Below are 18,248 nucleotides of genomic sequence, written 5' to 3' on the forward strand. Positions count from 1 at the left end.
TTTATTATCTGTACAGCAAACAAAAATCCTCTTTCAGAGATAGTTCAGTTCCCTCTCTCTTTCTTTTTTTTTTTTTTTTTCCTGAAAACTTTGCCTTTTGGGGGAGAAATTACAAGTATTTCCTTTGTGTTCATGATGAAACAGATCAAAATAATTACCATCTTAAAACTCTTTCTGTAAAGGCTGTATACTGAGAGTCTTGTAGTAGCTCAACATTTCCACTGTTCTTCAGTAATTTCTGTCCAGCTTCCTTGGAGGACTGCAGCAGTCCTGTCCCCTTTACCTGCTGACATTTTCCTTTAGCAGTATTTCCCATAGAAGGAAAGGCCTGATATCTGCAACAGCAGATGTGTTTTGTTTGATGGAATGATTCTTAAAAATCATTGCTTATTTTTAGATCATCAGTAGTTTTCAGGGCTCGCTGCTGATTTCCTTTTTCTCCTTGCAGTTTGAACATGCCCTGACCTGAGTTCCCACATGTAGTGAGAATGGCCCATCACTATGGTTTGCACTGATCATTCATTTGTTATCTTCTCTTACACTTTCTTGCCCTCTGTCTTCCCCTCTCACTCCTTCCTTCAAAACAAAGCCCTACCACTATTGCCTGACTTCACTGCATGGTGTTCTTGTGAGCCCTTTTTTTTTTATTATTATTATTTTTAGTTCTGAGTCATGCATGGTGCATCTAGCCATGAGCAAGATGCTCAACAGCATGTATTCCTTTTTTTTTCCTCCCTACCCTCCACCTTTTTTTTTTTCCCCTAAGGAAGCACATCATGTGGATCTGATCAATTTGTTATAGGCTGTTTCTGTGTATACTTAGTGTGAAAAAAGCCTAAATATCATAATGCCCTTTATCCCATATGTCCCTGCTGGCCTGTATTGGCCTTTTGGTTTCATTTGCTTTAAAAATGAGAGAACATGATAGGTCAGGTTGTCTTATCTCTGATAGTTTCCTCTTGCTGTACTTTCTCTTTCCTGTTTGCTGTGGTGGTTGCAATATAATCTGATCCAGAAAAAAATGTCTTGGGCAAATGTTAGTTCATGTGCTGTGTGTTTTGTGCATCAAACATATCACTTAGCAACAGGAACTACAAATACCTCTACCGAGCCAGCATATAGTCAGAGTCCTGTTTTATTTTAATTAGCAACATTTCTGGCCTCCTGCATTTGATTGAATAAACTAAGCTGCTAATTAAAAGGGTGCAATAATGTAATAAACAACTTGACACAAATGCAAACTGTTTGCTTTGTAAGCATCCTTATCACGATTTGGCATGAAGACACTCCTAAATTACCTGCATTATTTTTTTATTGCCTTGAACATTGTAGCTCACAGCCTTCTCACAGAAAAGCCACTGTCACAGCATTAGTTGAAGCGTTGATTCCTTGGTTGGAAAACAGCTTCTCCAATACAGTGCTTTAGTTCAAGCCTAAAGAGAATGACCAAGTCAAACGTCTCCTGCCAGTCAAAAGCTGGTTCTGCTGTGGACAGTGGCATATGACATTTGCCACATCTCTTTGGTACAATAAACTGTGCCTGGGGCAGCAACTCACCCAGAGAGTGATGGAGCAAAAGCAAGGGCCTTGTCATTAGGTCTGTTAACTTACCAATGCCTTGACAAGGGTGTTCATGATACTACCTGATGAGAGACTTAGCTTTTCAGTGAGTTAATTTTTGTCTGGGAGAGAAACGTGGAGGGGTTTTCCTGGTGGTTTATGTTTGTTCTTCCTCCAAACCAGCAAGGTTGGACTTCAGTGTATACTTAATTTCTGTGAGTTGGTGACAGAGTGGCATTTTAATGTGATCTTTTTATTTATTTATTCATTCTTTGATTTGGCTAGATATGATTGTTTCCATGCTGAAACTGTTTTTCCTGTGAGCCATACTACAGCCCACTGATGTGCTCTCCCTCTGGACCTAGTAGTATGTGCTAGATTATCTGTGTCCCCAAAACACATGTTGTGGTGCAGTTGTGCCTGGACACCAAGTCTTGCACTTGCCTTGCCCTCAGACAGTTGATTTTAAAATGCAGTATGTTTTAAATGCAGTATGTACTATGGTGGTATTTGAATTTGCTCACTGTAAGCTGCTCGACCAGAGCAGAAGCACACATGCAGTAGGTAGCACAGATTTTGGTAGACACAGCAGACATGGGTATGATAGTAAGCTATTCTTTCAGCTATCAGATGTAAATAAACTGGAGGAATTGGCTTGATTAATTTAAGAGAAGAGGTGTCATCATACAGGCACACCCCACAGGAACAGGTGGAGCTGTTTATGAGAAGTGATTAAGCCTTATCAAAGCAGCAGCAATGTAGGAGAAAGTCCGTGTTCGAGAGGTGGTAACACCAAGGCTAAGCTTCACTGCTGATCTTCTGCCTGCATGTTGTTTTCCTTCAAAACCTACTAACAAGGCTTTAAGCTGAAAAGGTGTTTTTGGTTTGGTTTTTTTTTTTTTCTCCCCATTGTTTTCAGTCTGTTTCTTTCCTGTTGGATGTTCTCTGCTTAATTTGTTTTCTTTTCTATTTTTCAGACTTTACTTAAGCATTACGTTTCCATTGATGTTATCAAATGTTCTGTATTATTTTTTTATTTTCATTCTACAAACATCACTGATCTTTTTCTTTCCCCCTCTCTGGAATTCATAAGAAGATCCCATTTGTTCCCAGAAGAAAGGTATTCAATAAGTTGGAAGGCTTAAGTTTTATTAATTTTCCTAATGCTTTACTAGATAATATATATTAGGATACCAGTTAGAGATTTGGGTATGACTTTTTTACTCAGTATCATTTTATATCTGTTCAATCCTACATTTTTAGTCTTTTTTTTCCTCGTTCTAAAAACTATATTTCCCATTCTCAAATCTTCTGACTTTAGTCTTAGTCTTTGTTCAACTAAGTTAAACAGTGACTGAAAAGGGTTGAATATACTTATAAGATCTACTAGAACAGTGTGGAATTGTAATTAACAAGTAGGGATAGTGACACTTGGGAGAAAATAAAAGATAAATCATCTTTAAATGCTTTCAGGGTAGAAAAGACTGAAAACCGTGTCCTGTGTATCTTCAGAGTACAATTCTGTGAGATCATAGTAATTGAGGCAGGAAGGTATCCCCTTTATTTCCTGAAAAACCCAGCTGAATCACTGCTGGTTTATTTCAATTTTTCATTATGCTGTTTCAAGTATATTATATTTAATTCAGTTACAGCTGAATTACAGCTGTTTCTCCCACTCTTTATTGTCTAGAATTAGACATTTGTGCCTAAGTGTTCATATCCTTTTTTTATCTTCATATTTTTAAACACTTTCATTATATTTTTATCTTTGTATGTGGGAGATTTGAAAGCCATCATTCTGAGTATCTATTAGCGAGAAAATAAAGTCTAATCCAGCCAAAACCAGGACAGTATCCTGATATTACATTTTCCAATACACCATCACCTTTCCTGGTTTTGGTAGATAAACACAGAGATATCATTCCCTTAGTCTGTGGGCTATCCCTGTAAAAGTCCATTGCGTTCATTAATTCCATGACCTTTGAGCTCCATCTTCATAACAGTCTTTCAGGGCAGGGAAGATGGTGTGTAGTGTTGGATTGCTGCATGCTGAAGCCATTTCTGATTCCATCACCACTGCACTTGTCTGGTTTCATCACAGCTTCACTAATGTGGTGATTGAAGGGGAGTCAAGTTCGGATCCCCAAATCTGTAGTGGTGGAGACAGGCGCTGCAAAGTGCCCAGTGCAGTGATGGGCATAAAGCTGACATAGAAGTGGTAATACAGACTGCTAACAATTAGCATAACAATTAGCATAAGACAATTTTATTCATTGGCTATTTTCACCCAAACTCAAATCTCCTTGAGGCACACACCAGACTTTTCCATCCTCACATATTACCTACCACCTGCACCCAGATCCTTTGAAATTCAAGCACAGGAAAAAAGCAACAAAGAAATGCTTGCATTTCCAGTGGTAGTCTTGGACAGTTGAAAGTTTAATTGTAATTGGGAAATCAGCAGTAGGAAAAGTGACAGTGCCTGATAGAAGGGCTGTGGGGCTGCTATAGCAGAGGTGTGTGGCGAATACTGAAACTGTTAGAGTTACTGTACAGTCAGCTCCCAGAAGCCACCCAGCAAATCTCATGGTTGGCAGTGTTGGACCTCTCCAGCGCTGCCCAGAGCAGCTGGCACCTCATGAAGGAGGAGGAGGAGGAGGAGAAGGAGGAGCAGTGTGTGAAACTCTAGTGCCACTGAAACAGATGGGGCTTTTGCCATTGAGTTCAGCAGAGCCTGTATTTCCTTACAAGCCCTTTCAGCTGAGGTCACTTTGCCCTCATAATACAGCACAGGAGAGTCTGCAAAGCAAGGCCCCATGGCTCTGACTCCAGCAGTTTTCCGCTTCTTGCGTCCATCAGCTGTGTTCAGCAGTGCTTTATCCCCATGCCTGGTGCTCACAGGCAGCTGTCTGTGTCCCTGCTGCCAATCCCTGGGGCTGTCCCCTCTCCTGCTATAACTTCCCTCCTCATTTTTGCCCCTTTCTGCTAATTTAGCTTCTGTCACAGGCTCTACTTGATAAAATTGATCAATTTGCTAGGATTTGAAAGTAGCCATTTTCATTTTTGTCCTTGGAGTAGCAAAGAAGGAAGTGTTATTGTGATGCGTAGGGGTTTTTGGGTTGCGCTCTGAAACTTCTGAAGCAGGAGTTGTCAGGCAGCAGCTGTACAAGTCAAGGTTACCTGTCCTTCAGAAACCTTTGGGAGAAATCTTCATCATGTATATGGTTATGATTGTGATAATTAAATGAAGCTGGTCTTCTGAGTATAACAGGCCATTTTCTCGGGGACCTGGGGGATCCTTATTAAAAGAAATTCCTTTTTCTGATAAATTAGTACTATTTGCTTTTCCCAGTCAGATGGTTCTCTCTTGGATGTACAGATTTTGATGATACCCAAACAACAAGTACACCTGCAAACTCAGCTGAACTGTAGTCTGTGTTGCATCATACTTTTTTTTTTAAGGCAGAGCCTTATGTGAATTTACAAATTTCAAAGTAATTGTAATTTAGAGCAGGCCATAGGAGTGATGAGAAGGAAGTTGCTCTATGGAACTCTGTTACCCACTGCCAATCAATACAATCCCTACCATTTCATGCTGGTTTTCAGGACTCTGCCTTTAGGTTTTATTACTTTTAAAATACTTTTTAACTAGGGATAGGAAAACTCAATGGACTTTCCTGGCCTTAAGCTTAACCCAAATTGTTTGGGGTTTAGGATGTTTTTTGGCTGTTTGGTTTTTGTCGGGGTGGGGGGGGCTTGTGTGGGTTTTTTTTTTTCTAAAGTGAGACATGATTTTTTTCTACTTATAATTATTATATTATTAAATAGATTTTAATTTCATTGTTGTTTAACTGTTCTTTTTCACTTTTCATATGGTTTGGGCATAGTTCATGTTGAATATCTTTTTGGCATTTAGACTGTTTTCTAAGAAACTTGTTTACAAAGGGTATGGTCTCTGAAAATGTTTTTAAAATGGAAAATTACACTGATGAAAAAACATGTAGTTTTAAAAGAGGATCAAAAGTGATCAGTCTTGAGCTGTAAATAAAAAAACAAGATGTTCTCAGTTTTGACTACAGATGTGGCCTAGTTTGGCAAACTGTGACATTGATATGATGGTTCTTGTATTTAGAGTGATGAATTGTTTACAAAGCCCTATAACTGTTTTTAATGTGTTTTCCACAGGAGCAACAGCTGCTGCTCGGAAGGAAGTTATAAGGAACAAGATACGAGCAATAGGAAAAATGGCTAGAGTTTTCTCAGTCCTAAGGTAAGGTTTTGTGCAGTTTCAGATTTTTTTTTCATGTTAAGGGACATCTTTAAATGGTTACTTAGAACACTCAACTGTTAATCAAACAGCAGATTTGCTGTTTTAGTATACCACCCATATGAGTTTTGCTGTAACCTTTTAGAGATTGTTTTATTTATACAATACTACTATTTATTATGGCTCTGATAGTCTTCTTCCTCAGGGCTTTTGCTGAGTGGAAAACATACAAACAGAAGACATCAGCAAAAAAATTTGCAATTACCTTTTTTTTTTAAATTGTTCACCAGGTGTACTAATTACCTTCTAGTCACTGTCAGGCAAGAGTTAAACATAGAGAAAGGGTATGTTACACACCACCTCTCATTAAAGAAGAAGCCAACTGTCCCACTTTGTCACCCACAGATGTTGCTGCAGCCACGAGTAAAGATGACTAAATATGAAAGCGTTAGGGTCATTTAACTGGAAATCCAGGAAGTCGCTGTGCAGGCAACAGCAGCTTGTTCCTTGGGCTTCACTCCCCCGAACACATGAACATGAGTAACTAATTGCTACCCAATGTTTAGAACTCTCCATTTGATGTCTCTGAGCAGAAGAGAAAACATGCTGTACTGTGCTGAAGTCTAAATATGGAACATACAGTTCAGCAGAGGGATTTTTTTCCTTGGGAAGCTGTGTATCGCTCTGCTGTAGTCAGTTTATGGCTATTATGGTTAGCAGAAAATCAAGCGAGTTCTAAAAAATTCATTGTGTGACTGATGTAAGAAGAATAAATGAAATAGTTACTTGAAGAATATAGTCCCAATTTTAGAGGAAATTCTCAAACTTTGTTTGAAACTCTCCTGCAGCATGCAAGCAGTGGGCAGGTTCTCATCAGGGCTTTGTGTGGACTTTGCAGTTTGTCCACGCCTTGCAGATTGCAATAGGATAGCTCTAAAGAGCATACTGAGATGGAGGACTTTCCCAAAGTGTTACATGTGAATTCCTAGTGATGCACAAGCTACTTCAAAATGTGCCCATAAAAAAAATTGTTGGCATCATTCCTTTTCCCTAAACAAGACGAGGGAGCCATCAAATGTTTCCACCTGCTCCTCTGTACCAAGTCTGGCAGAGAGCCTGGTGCTGACATTGCCACCACCTTCATAAAACCGCGCAACTATTTTTTTGTGATGATAGTGGAGCAACCAAAGTTTTGGAAACCTTGCTTTCTCCCATAACCTTCAACCACAGCTTCTGGATCTGTTGTATTTTGTTGTGGAGCACCTTTTGAAATATAAGATTAATTCAACAGAAGTGGGAACTTTAATAAGCAGAAGCATCTGAAGTTGAATGCTCAGCTGATATATTTGGGGTTTTATAACCTTGCAGATGATTGACATCACCTTTATGTCAAAGACTTTTTCAAAGAAATCTGTGGGGCAGAAGCTTTTTAATGGTTTCAAGAATGGAAGAAGGGTACAGAATAATTCTTACATGTGTTCTGTCCAAAGCAACATGCATAAGCCTCATATCTTAGGGGTTTATCACAGTTTGAAACTTTGATCACTCTTTATTTATATTATTACATATAATATAATTATATAATTATATTATTATACAAATATAAATGTAATATAGTATATATTATTATACAAATATTATACGTACAAATTAATGGATATCAACATTTTAAGGCACTGATGAAAATCAGTCTTGATATTTCCCTGAGAAGGGAGGTTAAAATATTTAATCTATTATCCTTTTAAAATTAAATAAAGTGGAATCTGAGGTTACCTCAGTTGGTTAGGACATGGTGCTAATAACACCAAAGTCATGGGTTTGATCCCCATATGGACCATTCACTTAAGAGTTGGAGTCAGTGATCCTTGTGGGTCCCTTCCAGCTCAGAAGATTCTGTGATTCTGTGACATCAAATAGAAATTAAGGAACACCGAAAGCTAAAAAATCTCAGAATCTGTGGTACAGAGCATTCTTGTGCATATGCAGTTTAAAGATAATAAAAATACAGTGAATAAATTTATCCTGTGAGGATAAAGCTAATAGTCCCGTTGCAGTTTAATTTAAAAAAAAAGAGAGTGATGAAATAAACTGAATAATCAAGAGAAAGCAAAAAATTTGGTGTGCAATTCTTTATGATGAAAATACTGTGTTAATTCTGAAAATACATCGCTGTTTCATTAGTTCTAATTGCTTGGGAAACTTGCAGGGGAAATCGTCACAGTTTGATTTTGACTATTACACAAAGAGAGGTGAGCAAAAGGAGAATTACTTTCAAACTAAAAATAGAACTTGAAGAGTATATATATAGTTGGTAAATAAGAGTTGTTTGAAATATGTGAGTAATTCAGGGCACATAGGTCTAAAGAAAATTGTAAGTAGTAGAATTGCTGAGAGACAGTTTTTATAGACAAAACCACATTATCCTCAAGTGAATGTGGAACTAAATTCTGTCTTTGTGTTTGCTTCCTCCAGCTTAATGTCATTATATACTTCAAAGTAAAGCACTTCAAAATAGGTTTCTCTTAAGGAATTGGGGTTAGTTTTGCTGCTGAGAAAGTATGTCATCACAGGCAGCATTACAGTCCTTGTAGAAAGCTGTACTTAAAGGCTTCTCTGGATAGAGCTGTTGTATTCCTCTTGCCTTGTATTAAAAACTGAATGTATTTGAAACCAGCAAAACATACTTAGGTTTCCTAAAACAATTTTCTTGAATCCAGTATTATTTTTAGCATACAAAAATATTAAGCAAGGGTGGAAATGCTTATTAATTTTAATGAACTTTCAGCTGCCTTTCTTTAAGTGATGATCATCAATAAATAATGCACCTGCTTCCTAGTGCAGACAAGAGCAAATCAACAATTTAAGTTGATTCTGGACCACACAGTATAAGATGCTTAAATGTACTGTTGGCAAGAACTGATCCTGTTGGTCCTTCTCCTCCCAGGTTTGTGGGTTTGCATATATATTGTTTCACAGATGCAGATTGTAGTGTAAAGTATAATGGGAGTCTGTGTATGGTGTGATGCAAAGGTTAACCACGTACAAAGCACTGAGAGGAACTGCGCTGGTGCTGATGTTACCACCAAATTCAGTCTGTCTTGGTAAGGAGATTAGAGATAACCAAATCATTGTAGGTTAGGGCACGTGAGTTAGGGCATATGTTGCTCAAGGTGTCTAAAGCATGTTCCATATTTTTTAAAAAAAGAAAGTTGTTCACTTTGTGGTTTTTTTTCTTTTTTCCTTTTTTTTTTTTTTTTTAACTTTCACAGAGAAGAGAGTGAGAGTGTGCTGACGCTGAAAGGTCTGACTCCAACAGGAATGCTGCCCAGTGGTGTGCTCTCTGGAGGAAAACAAACACTGCAAAGCGGTAAGCCTGTTTGCCTTTGTGTCTTGTTACACGTGAAAAAACCAATTGGTTTTCAACTGCAGAACCTAAGAAAAGTAACGGCAGCTGTCCGAGCAGAATAAAACAGGCGGTTTGTTGTGCTGGAGCCTTTGTGAGCAGTTCATGTAAGGCCACTTCTCAAGACTTACTATGTACCACTGATTTCCAGGGAAAGAGGTGGGGGAGAGTCCCTGAAAGTCAGCTGCTCAGAAGGGTAGATCGAGACTGTGTGTGAAGTGCGCTCTTTCCACAGTTGGCAGCACCTTTGGTGGTTTTTTTTTTTTTTTTAAGAACAGACTTTGATACATGGAATAATGAAGGTTCAGATTAGATAATGACACTCAGACTCCTGTTTTATCTGATTTGTTCTTCCTCACAGAGAATCACCAATGGAAAATAGCTCTAGAATTAGATTTTCTCTCCTAGCAATTCTAAGTGACAGCATGAGAACAATTTTTCTCTGATTTAAGCCTAAGTGAAGGGACGCTCTTAGAAACACCGTGTTGACCTTGTATACAAACACAATACAGATTGTCAGTTTTATACCAAGAGCTTCTTGTATTATAGGAAATTTGTAAGTCTATAGTAGGGCTGCCTTTGACTCCTTTTGAAATAATGAGCTACAAAATATTTCATTTACTCCTGTAAGCTCTCCTAGTTTTTATTGTGTGTACTGCTGTAGAATATATTGCAGGCACACTAAAAGATCTCTCATATATTGAGGTTCTGTTGGCAGTAGATGTAAGAAATAGAAATGCTTTATAACCCTGACACAGTTTCAGCCTCTTGTTTTCCTGTTTCCTTCCTGGAGCATTTTTTCTCTGTAATTTTTCCCTTTACTGTCTCTTTTACCCAGAAGATTCAGGTATACGGTGGTAAACCTTCTTTTCCCCATTTTTCCCTTCCCTTTTTTCTTGTTGATGACTTGTGTGTTATAGACATAGTAACGTTCTGCCTTGAAAATGCTGCAATATGATTTCACAGGATGCCTTTCTTAATGGGTTTGTGGTCTTTACCTAGGCTTTTCTCCATATAGTTGCTTTACATTTGTCAGAAAATTTGGTCCAAGGAAACTGCTATTGTTGCCCTGGCAAAATACTAGGAACAGAAATGAACTTGAGAAAATTGCCAAAAGTTCTTGCTACAATGGCTAAAAGGAAAATCTCCTCATACTGCAGTATTCTGGCTGAGTAAAACATTACTATACACAAGCTTCTGCATTAGTTAACACGTAGTATACCCATTCACCAAATAATCTGAAGTTCACATAGTTTCTGTTAAGCACACATATTACCATATGTATTAACAGAAAATATGAGTAGTATGTTCTGTTGTGGAAGTATACATTTTAGTCGTCTTTTTTTTCTAATGTGTCAGTGCTGGTTTGGATCCGGTTATTCATTTTAATTTCTCATACTAGTTATCATGTTTCTGTTTCTTTTGAGTTTGCATTGTTTTCGTTTCCTGATTTTTACCATCTCTCTTGGCCATCTGCAGCTTGAGAGGCATAGACTTACATTGGTGCATGCGGGTTATTTCTCCATGCAACAAGAAAATAGTCTAGGTATTTTAGAATTTATCTCTCAATCTATATTTAACATCCTAATTACAAAAAAAAATAAAAAATTGGGATTTTATGTAGGGGAAAATAAGACGGAAAAAAAGAGAGTAATTCCTAAAAACTTGACTTCTTGAGCTGTTCTTGAAATCAGAGAAATTCTTGAAAATCGAAATTTCTTTTAAAATATTTGCTATATTGGATTGCATTTGATGATTTGAATCAGCTTCTAAATCTCTGACTGTAAAAAAAAAAAATCATACCAAAGCTGATGGGTAAGATTCAAGTGAAATTATGTCTTTAAGAACAATGAATGGGTTCAGAACAGTGGTAACATGGTATTCCATAACACTGCAGCAACCTCCCGGTTACAAACTTTGCTCTCTCTGACCTGGCTTTGCAATTCTGGGGGTCCAACAGCTTTCAATCTTACATCCATTGATTTAAATAAAATATTAGAAAATACTGTTTTCAGAGACTGGGTTGACAAAAAGAGAGCTTACAGATGGAGCAGACTGGGCAAGGTTGCAAGCAAAGGCAAAGCTTTCTGAGTAAACTCCGTCCCATGCTGTGGGGAGGTTTCTTTTAGTCAGGAGAGAGAAAAAAAAAATTCTGAGAAGTTGTCTGTGGAACTCTTTTGCCTTGTACTGGTAGCTAATACTTTTCAGGCTGATTTTGTAAGTGGTATGAATTTTGCGTGATGGCTTTATGCCATTTTTTGTTCTCTTTTGACAGGGCAAATCAAACTGCTCTTATTCAGAGCTGGGAGAATTACATAATGACCTTTTCAGGTCAGATGTGCAATATGGAAGACATTTACATTTTGTAGTTCTTTTGAGTCAAAAGAAAACTACTCAAATGTGTCTTTAAGAACTTTTAGCTTGTGAAACTTCTGCTTTAAAACAAACTCTAGCTTAATTCAATCTGCAAATTATTGTTTTTGTGTAAGCATTTCTCTGTGTGTCTGTTTTGCCAAAATCCAGCACTTACAGTAACATTAGTGTTGTAGCTCCTTTGCTATTCACTGACTTGTTCTTAGAGTTAAAATCCTCTGCTCATTTTTCTCATTCGTTTTGCTACCCCTTTCTTCTCTTCAGCTACTGTTGAGGCTATTGAGGCTGATGAAGGTAAATTGGCCAGTCCCCTTTCTGTTGGTGCCACAACAGATAAGGGCTCTGCTGGGTGTATTCATTTTGCTGTAGCTTGTACAGATTGTGTGGGTGTTGGGCTAACAATTGTGGCTCGGTATTAACCAAAATGTAATTGCTTTAAAGGGGAAAATGTTTTTTTGGTTTTTCTTTCTGTTGCTGCTGTTGAGATTTTTTTCTTTCTGAAAGTTACAATCACGTTGGAGCTGCTGTATGTTGAAGCACTGAATAATAATGCCACAGGAGGAGATCAGGGAACTTGGATTTCACGGGACATAACACGGCAGCAGATCATAAATGCTTTGTGACACATAGCTCAAAAGCTGTGCACTGGAGACTGGCTCTTGTCTCTGCCTCAAACTATCCTCAGTGATCTCTAGTCTAGGAAAACACACAGCTTTTTATAAATATTCTTTTTGATGATTTTGTTTGTTTTCCCCTTTTTCTATTTCTTTTGCCTCAGTTTGTTTCTTTTTGATAGCTACTAAAAAAATTTTATTGGTCTTTTGTTACAGTTCAGCATGTTTCTGTTTCTCTTTAAAAGTAAACCAACATGAGACATTTGTCTGCAAGATGTCTGCTTCCTCTCGTAGTGGCAGTTTACACACTGGATATTTACATTAGAGCAACCATTAACACAGGCACCATTTTAACTACAAATATAAAGTGACTGGCTGCCTTGGAAGATTTTTGAACATTTAGTATTGAAAACTATGGTGGTTTGTTGACAGACCTAATTTAACTCTTAAGCAATTTTTAATACTACACTTAAAATCTGAGTAACTATGTGTATTGCAAAGTAGATGCACAATATTCATTCAGCATTATAAAGTTTTGGAAGAAGAATTTTCAGAATTCCCCTTTAAAACAAAATTCTTCAGTTGTATTTTGTTCTTGCCCCCTCAAATTTTCTGTGGGTATCTTTTTTTTTTTTAGTTAATTGAAAAAAAAATCTGATGATTGCTGTCCGTTGGTAAGATGTGCCCTTTTGGCCAGTGGAATTTGTTTTTGAATTTTGTAAAGCAGTGAATAAAATTACAGAACAAACAAGTAAGAGAAAATACAACTGCTTTCTAAATAGCAGTGAGTAAGCTGCTATTTATGTTGGAATTACCTATTCCTATCGGCAATCTCTAATCTGCAGTGTGCATTCTTGTTGACAGTTTGGCTGTTCTCTGTGATTTTCTGTGACTATGTGTTGTGTTTTAGTATACTCTCAATGTAACCTGCTAATACTCATTGTCTGACCAGCAACTACAGCAGAGCACCTTCCTTAGTGTTACAGATAACGTGTCTACTTGAAATACAATTGACTGAACGTGCCCATGTGCTAGCAATATGTACCCCTCAAGTTAATCCTTCAAGATTTGCCATCCTTGCTAGTTAAGACACCTTCACCATAGTTGCAATGACTTGTCTGCATAGATGAAGCTTCTGAGGGGGAAAAAGTTTCACCCTTTACCAGTTGTCCCTCTGCAGTTTGATTCAGGGCCCAGTAACACCAACTGGGCAGTGCTTCTGTCAAGCTCCAGGACACAGCAAGTGCTTCAGCTTCAGTGTAGCCATCCATTAAACTACTGCTTTAAGGGATTGGCCTGGGTGCTTGTTAGACATCTTAATTTTTGTGATAGAAGATAAAGTAAAAACAAGTAACAACCCCAAACCCAAACCTTTAGAAAACTCACTTTAGGGCCTGTTCTGTTTTCACTGCTCCATTCCTATTCGCTTGACTAATTACCATTATGTTTTTGTTGTTTTCCTGAGTTGAAGTATAATACATGTTAAGACCCATGCACTTCACAAAGTTCCAATATAACATTTCTGAAACTGGCTAAAGAACTAAGTCCTGAGGCAAACAGGATCTACCGATTTTCACAGGAATGGTTGGCAAAACTATTAGTGTGAAAATGCTTGTCTCGCTCTCCCCAAAATGCAAGGAGTGGTAGATTGGTACCAGGGAAGTTCTGGAGATTTGGGTGTGTTTGCCTTTTTTTAACAGAATTTACCAGCTTGTCCAAAATCAGGACAGCATACTGGAAGGAGAGACAGGAGTACTATGAGGTAAAGAGAAGATAAAAGGGGAGAAGGAATATTGAATTTAATCTTTGAAACTCCCCTACCATTTTCTCTCCAGGGAGTTCACAGTTTCCTGGTACTAACACACCATTTCTACTCTATGGCATGTTATGATAGAGGCATAGCAGAAATGCCACTTCTGGAAGTGCAGTGCATTGATTTGGTGCATAAATAGCAGTGAGTAAGCTGCTATTTATGTTGGAATTACCTATTCCTATCGGCAATCTCTAATCTGCAGTGTGCATTCTTGTTGACAGTTTGGCTGTTCTCTGTGATTTTCTGTGACTATGTGTTGTGTTTTAGTATACTCTCAATGTAACCTGCTAATACTCATTGTCTGACCAGCAACTACAGCAGAGCACCTTCCTTAGTGTTACAGATAACGTGTCTACTTGAAATACAATTGACTGAACGTGCCCATGTGCTAGCAATATGTACCCCTCAAGTTAATCCTTCAAGATTTGCCATCCTTGCTAGTTAAGACACCTTCACCATAGTTGCAATGACTTGTCTGCATAGATGAAGCTTCTGAGGGGGAAAAAGTTTCACCCTTTACCAGTTGTCCCTCTGCAGTTTGATTCAGGGCCCAGTAACACCAACTGGGCAGTGCTTCTGTCAAGCTCCAGGACACAGCAAGTGCTTCAGCTTCAGTGTAGCCATCCATTAAACTACTGCTTTAAGGGATTGGCCTGGGTGCTTGTTAGACATCTTAATTTTTGTGATAGAAGATAAAGTAAAAACAAGTAACAACCCCAAACCCAAACCTTTAGAAAACTCACTTTAGGGCCTGTTCTGTTTTCACTGCTCCATTCCTATTCGCTTGACTAATTACCATTATGTTTTTGTTGTTTTCCTGAGTTGAAGTATAATACATGTTAAGACCCATGCACTTCACAAAGTTCCAATATAACATTTCTGAAACTGGCTAAAGAACTAAGTCCTGAGGCAAACAGGATCTACCGATTTTCACAGGAATGGTTGGCAAAACTATTAGTGTGAAAATGCTTGTCTCGCTCTCCCTAAAATACAAGGAGTGGTAGATTGGTACCAGGGAAGTTCTGGAGATTTGGGTGTGTTTGCCTTTTTTTAACAGAATTTACCAGCTTGTCCAAAATCAGGACAGCATATTGGAAGGAGAGACAGGAGTACTATGAGGTAAAGAGAAGATAAAAGGGGAGAAGGAATATTGAATTTAATCTTTGAAACTCCCCTACCATTTTCTCTCCAGGGAGTTTACAGTTTCCTGGTACTAACACACCATTTCTACTCTATAGCATGTTATGATAGAGGCATAGCAGAAATGCCACTTCTGGAAGTGCAGTGCATTGATTTGGTGCAGATAAGAGAAAAATACACGGAAAGGTATGACAAAAGTCTCTATAGAGCTGCGACTTGCTGTTTGCCTACAGTGCTTTTTTCTCTTTTACTTTGTATCTAAGGATCTTCAACACTTCAATTAAAGAGACAATAAAATTAAATAAAAATCACACTCTACAAATGCATTCCCCAACCTATGTCTCCCTTGTGAGGTTGGTGTGGCCTCACCAATGTTGCTGCTGAAGGGCAGGTCAAAAGTCCTCAGGATCAGTTGGAACTTTGGTCTTTTGTCAGTACATTTCCAAAGCTAAACTGTAAGAATGTGCCAAAATGACAATATCCCAGGTCCGTGTTGCACAGTGCTACTGCTGTTTGACTCAACCTGCTCTCTAGAAGTCCAGGAATGTGTCAGGGAGGGTAACTGCCCTGAGCATTCAACAAGCAGCTCACCTGCACTGAGAACCTGTTGTAGGGTCACCCCACATCTCCTATAGCTTTAATGTATATCCCACAAACTGGCCTCACCATGTCATCACCATCTGTAACTAGCCAGCACTTTTTCCTTGATTTTTGAAAGTCAAGTGAGAGTTTTGACTCATTAAAGGGTGTAAGGGCAAGGCACAATGTCCTTAAGGCTGCGATGACAACAAATGATAACCCACAGCTCATGGCTGTGCCCTAAGCATGGTTCCTAATTGCAAACTGTAGTTTCATGTCAGCATCTGAGCTGAACGCCAGTGGACAAAAAAGTATCGGAAGTTGATCGTGTTGAAAAAAATAGTTGTGTTTCAAGAGACGATGGTGGTTAACACCCAGCTCTTTCTGAGCACGGTAAGGAGTCGGTCGTGTTGTCAGATCTTCTCATTGCCGCCTTCACAAAGAAGGACTTTCACACTTGTTGCTGAGTTGGGGAAAAAGCTACCGAGAGTTTTACCTTGCTAATTTTACTTTTTAATAATCCTTTATTTAGCTATCAAAGGATTTTCACCCCAGCATAAGATCACTAGCTTCGAAGAGGCCAAAGGCTTAGATCGAATTAATGAGCGAATGCCTCCGCGCAGAGACGTGCCATCCGATGCCAACCTTAACTCCATCAACAAGGCAATCTCCACAGAGACTAATGGCACGGACAGCAACGGCAGTAATAGCAGCAATATTCAGTGACCACTGTCCGGGAGGGGGGGTTGAGCTGCAGGGCGCGATGGGGTTGCTGCACATCAGCAGTGGGATGTTCTTGCCTCTGATAATAGCTTACTTGCTCTGGGGGCCAGGTGTTGGATTCAGTTTACAAAAATCATCTACGAAGAGATCGTCAACTTTAATTTGGTGGGAGGGGGGGTGGGGGAGAGACACCTCCTTTGGATATGCCTTTAAATGCTTGTAGAAAAATGAAAGCTCATGCTGGTATATATTGCAAAGTTAGGGGAATGAACATGTTTTCCTACTGCATTGGGAACGTCTAGATATGTTACTGAAAGGCCTTTTATTATGTTACTGGACATGAAAACTTTGTTTAATTTCTTACTAACTATTGTACGTTTACAGTTGCAGCACTCAACATCAACATCGAAACATTTTTAACAAAATGTACAAACTAAATAAGGACTATTTATTGATAATGTTTTGCTACTCTTGTCAGACAATGGCTATGAAATAAATTAGGCAGTCTTTAAAAATATAGAGAAAAAAGAAAAAAAAAAAAGAATGTTGGAAATTTGTTTAAAATGCCAAAAAAAAGAGAGAGAGTGAGAGAGAGAGCGAGAGCGACAGTTTAATTTTGTACAGATTATGCTTACCTCAGGTTTCTTTAGTGTGCTTCAATGCCCTTCTTTAAATATAACACTTATCTTACTAATTTGGCAGCAATTATCTTTTTCTTTGTTTAAAAAAAACTGGAATAATAACATTTATCTTTTTTTTGCTGTTTATATTTAGGGGGGTTTGGTTTGGGAGGTTTTCGGGGGGTTTTTTTGGTAAATCAAGTCTTGGTTGTGGCTTGCTGAATTTAAATATTTATGAGTGGTGCATTTTTAAGTATAGTGAACAAGACACCATATTAAGTGCAGTGAAAAGCATCTATATTCTGTAAAAATCTGCCTATGCATGTTTTTTAAGAAAAAATGGCTGTATAGGCCTGTATGGGACTGTAATGCGCTTAGTGGTCTGACTTATACTGGAAATGTATGTATACTGGCGTACTTTATATTCTCTAAAAAAAAAATGCTTAATGCCTTTGAAATTTTGTAATCAAAAAAAAGCTTTGAAAAATCTAAGGGGGAGAGTATTCTTAAAGTTTTTAACATAAGCTTGTCAGTGCACATATAGATGGGTAGCATGTTTAGCAAACCTTGTGAAATTTAAATAAGTTTGTAGTTACATGTGAAATTCTAAATGCATGATAACTGTTAATGTCATAATGGTTTAGTCATTTTGTTCTGTTTTGTCATGTGCCACAAAATGTGTAATTTTTTCACTTTTTTCCCTTTGTATATCAGTTACGGGTTTCAACTGGTTCATTCTCAAAAAGAAAAGGAAACAAAACAGTCCATTGATATTTTTTAACAATTGTATAAGTGCCCAAGTAATTCACTACAGCCTACAGCCTTGCCTTTGTAATTTGACTTCGAAATGTTGGCAATCAAAGCATGCACTTGTAACAATGAAAGAAGCATTTTATATTACTACTCAATAAAAATGTGCATGAACTTAAGCACTCTTCCCTTTCTTGCTGTGTCAGTCACAGAAGCGCACAGGCACCACGCGTGTGTGTGCTTCTTGCTCTCTTTTGTTTTGGACAGGAGAAGACCGTCGGTGTGAAAGAAGAGTGACTTGTTTCACATCTCAAGGTCAGTTCTTTAATAAGAAAAACGTTCATTTATTACCCAGCTTTTGAGGCTACTGAATGTCTGCAGACTTCCCCCAAGTTCTGCTTATGAA

The 18,248-nt window shown here is 38.2% G+C and overlaps 1 protein-coding gene across 2 annotated transcripts in view; it reads left to right on the top strand.

The window, feature by feature from the left end:
- The window catches only part of PPP3CA (protein phosphatase 3 catalytic subunit alpha), a 182,670-nt gene extending 164,649 nt beyond the window's left edge, over positions 1 to 18,021 (top strand). Inside the window, exons 11-14 of one of the 2 annotated variants that reach the window (XM_050338886.1) lie at positions 5,746 to 5,830; positions 9,097 to 9,194; positions 11,868 to 11,897; positions 16,282 to 18,021. In XM_050338886.1, coding sequence (XP_050194843.1) covers positions 5,746 to 5,830; positions 9,097 to 9,194; positions 11,868 to 11,897; positions 16,282 to 16,475 — 407 coding nt within the window. In that variant the 3' untranslated portion in view covers positions 16,476 to 18,021. The remainder of the gene's footprint in view (positions 1 to 5,745; positions 5,831 to 9,096; positions 9,195 to 11,867; positions 11,898 to 16,281) is intronic. The other variant, XM_050338887.1, reaches the window with a different exon arrangement.
- Positions 18,022 to 18,248: the final 227 nt, after the last annotated feature.

This window comes from Myiozetetes cayanensis, unplaced genomic scaffold (genome assembly GCF_022539395.1).
Source record: "Myiozetetes cayanensis isolate MyiCay16 unplaced genomic scaffold, myiCay2020 scf7, whole genome shotgun sequence".
Classification (NCBI taxonomy): domain Eukaryota; kingdom Metazoa; phylum Chordata; class Aves; order Passeriformes; family Tyrannidae; genus Myiozetetes; species Myiozetetes cayanensis.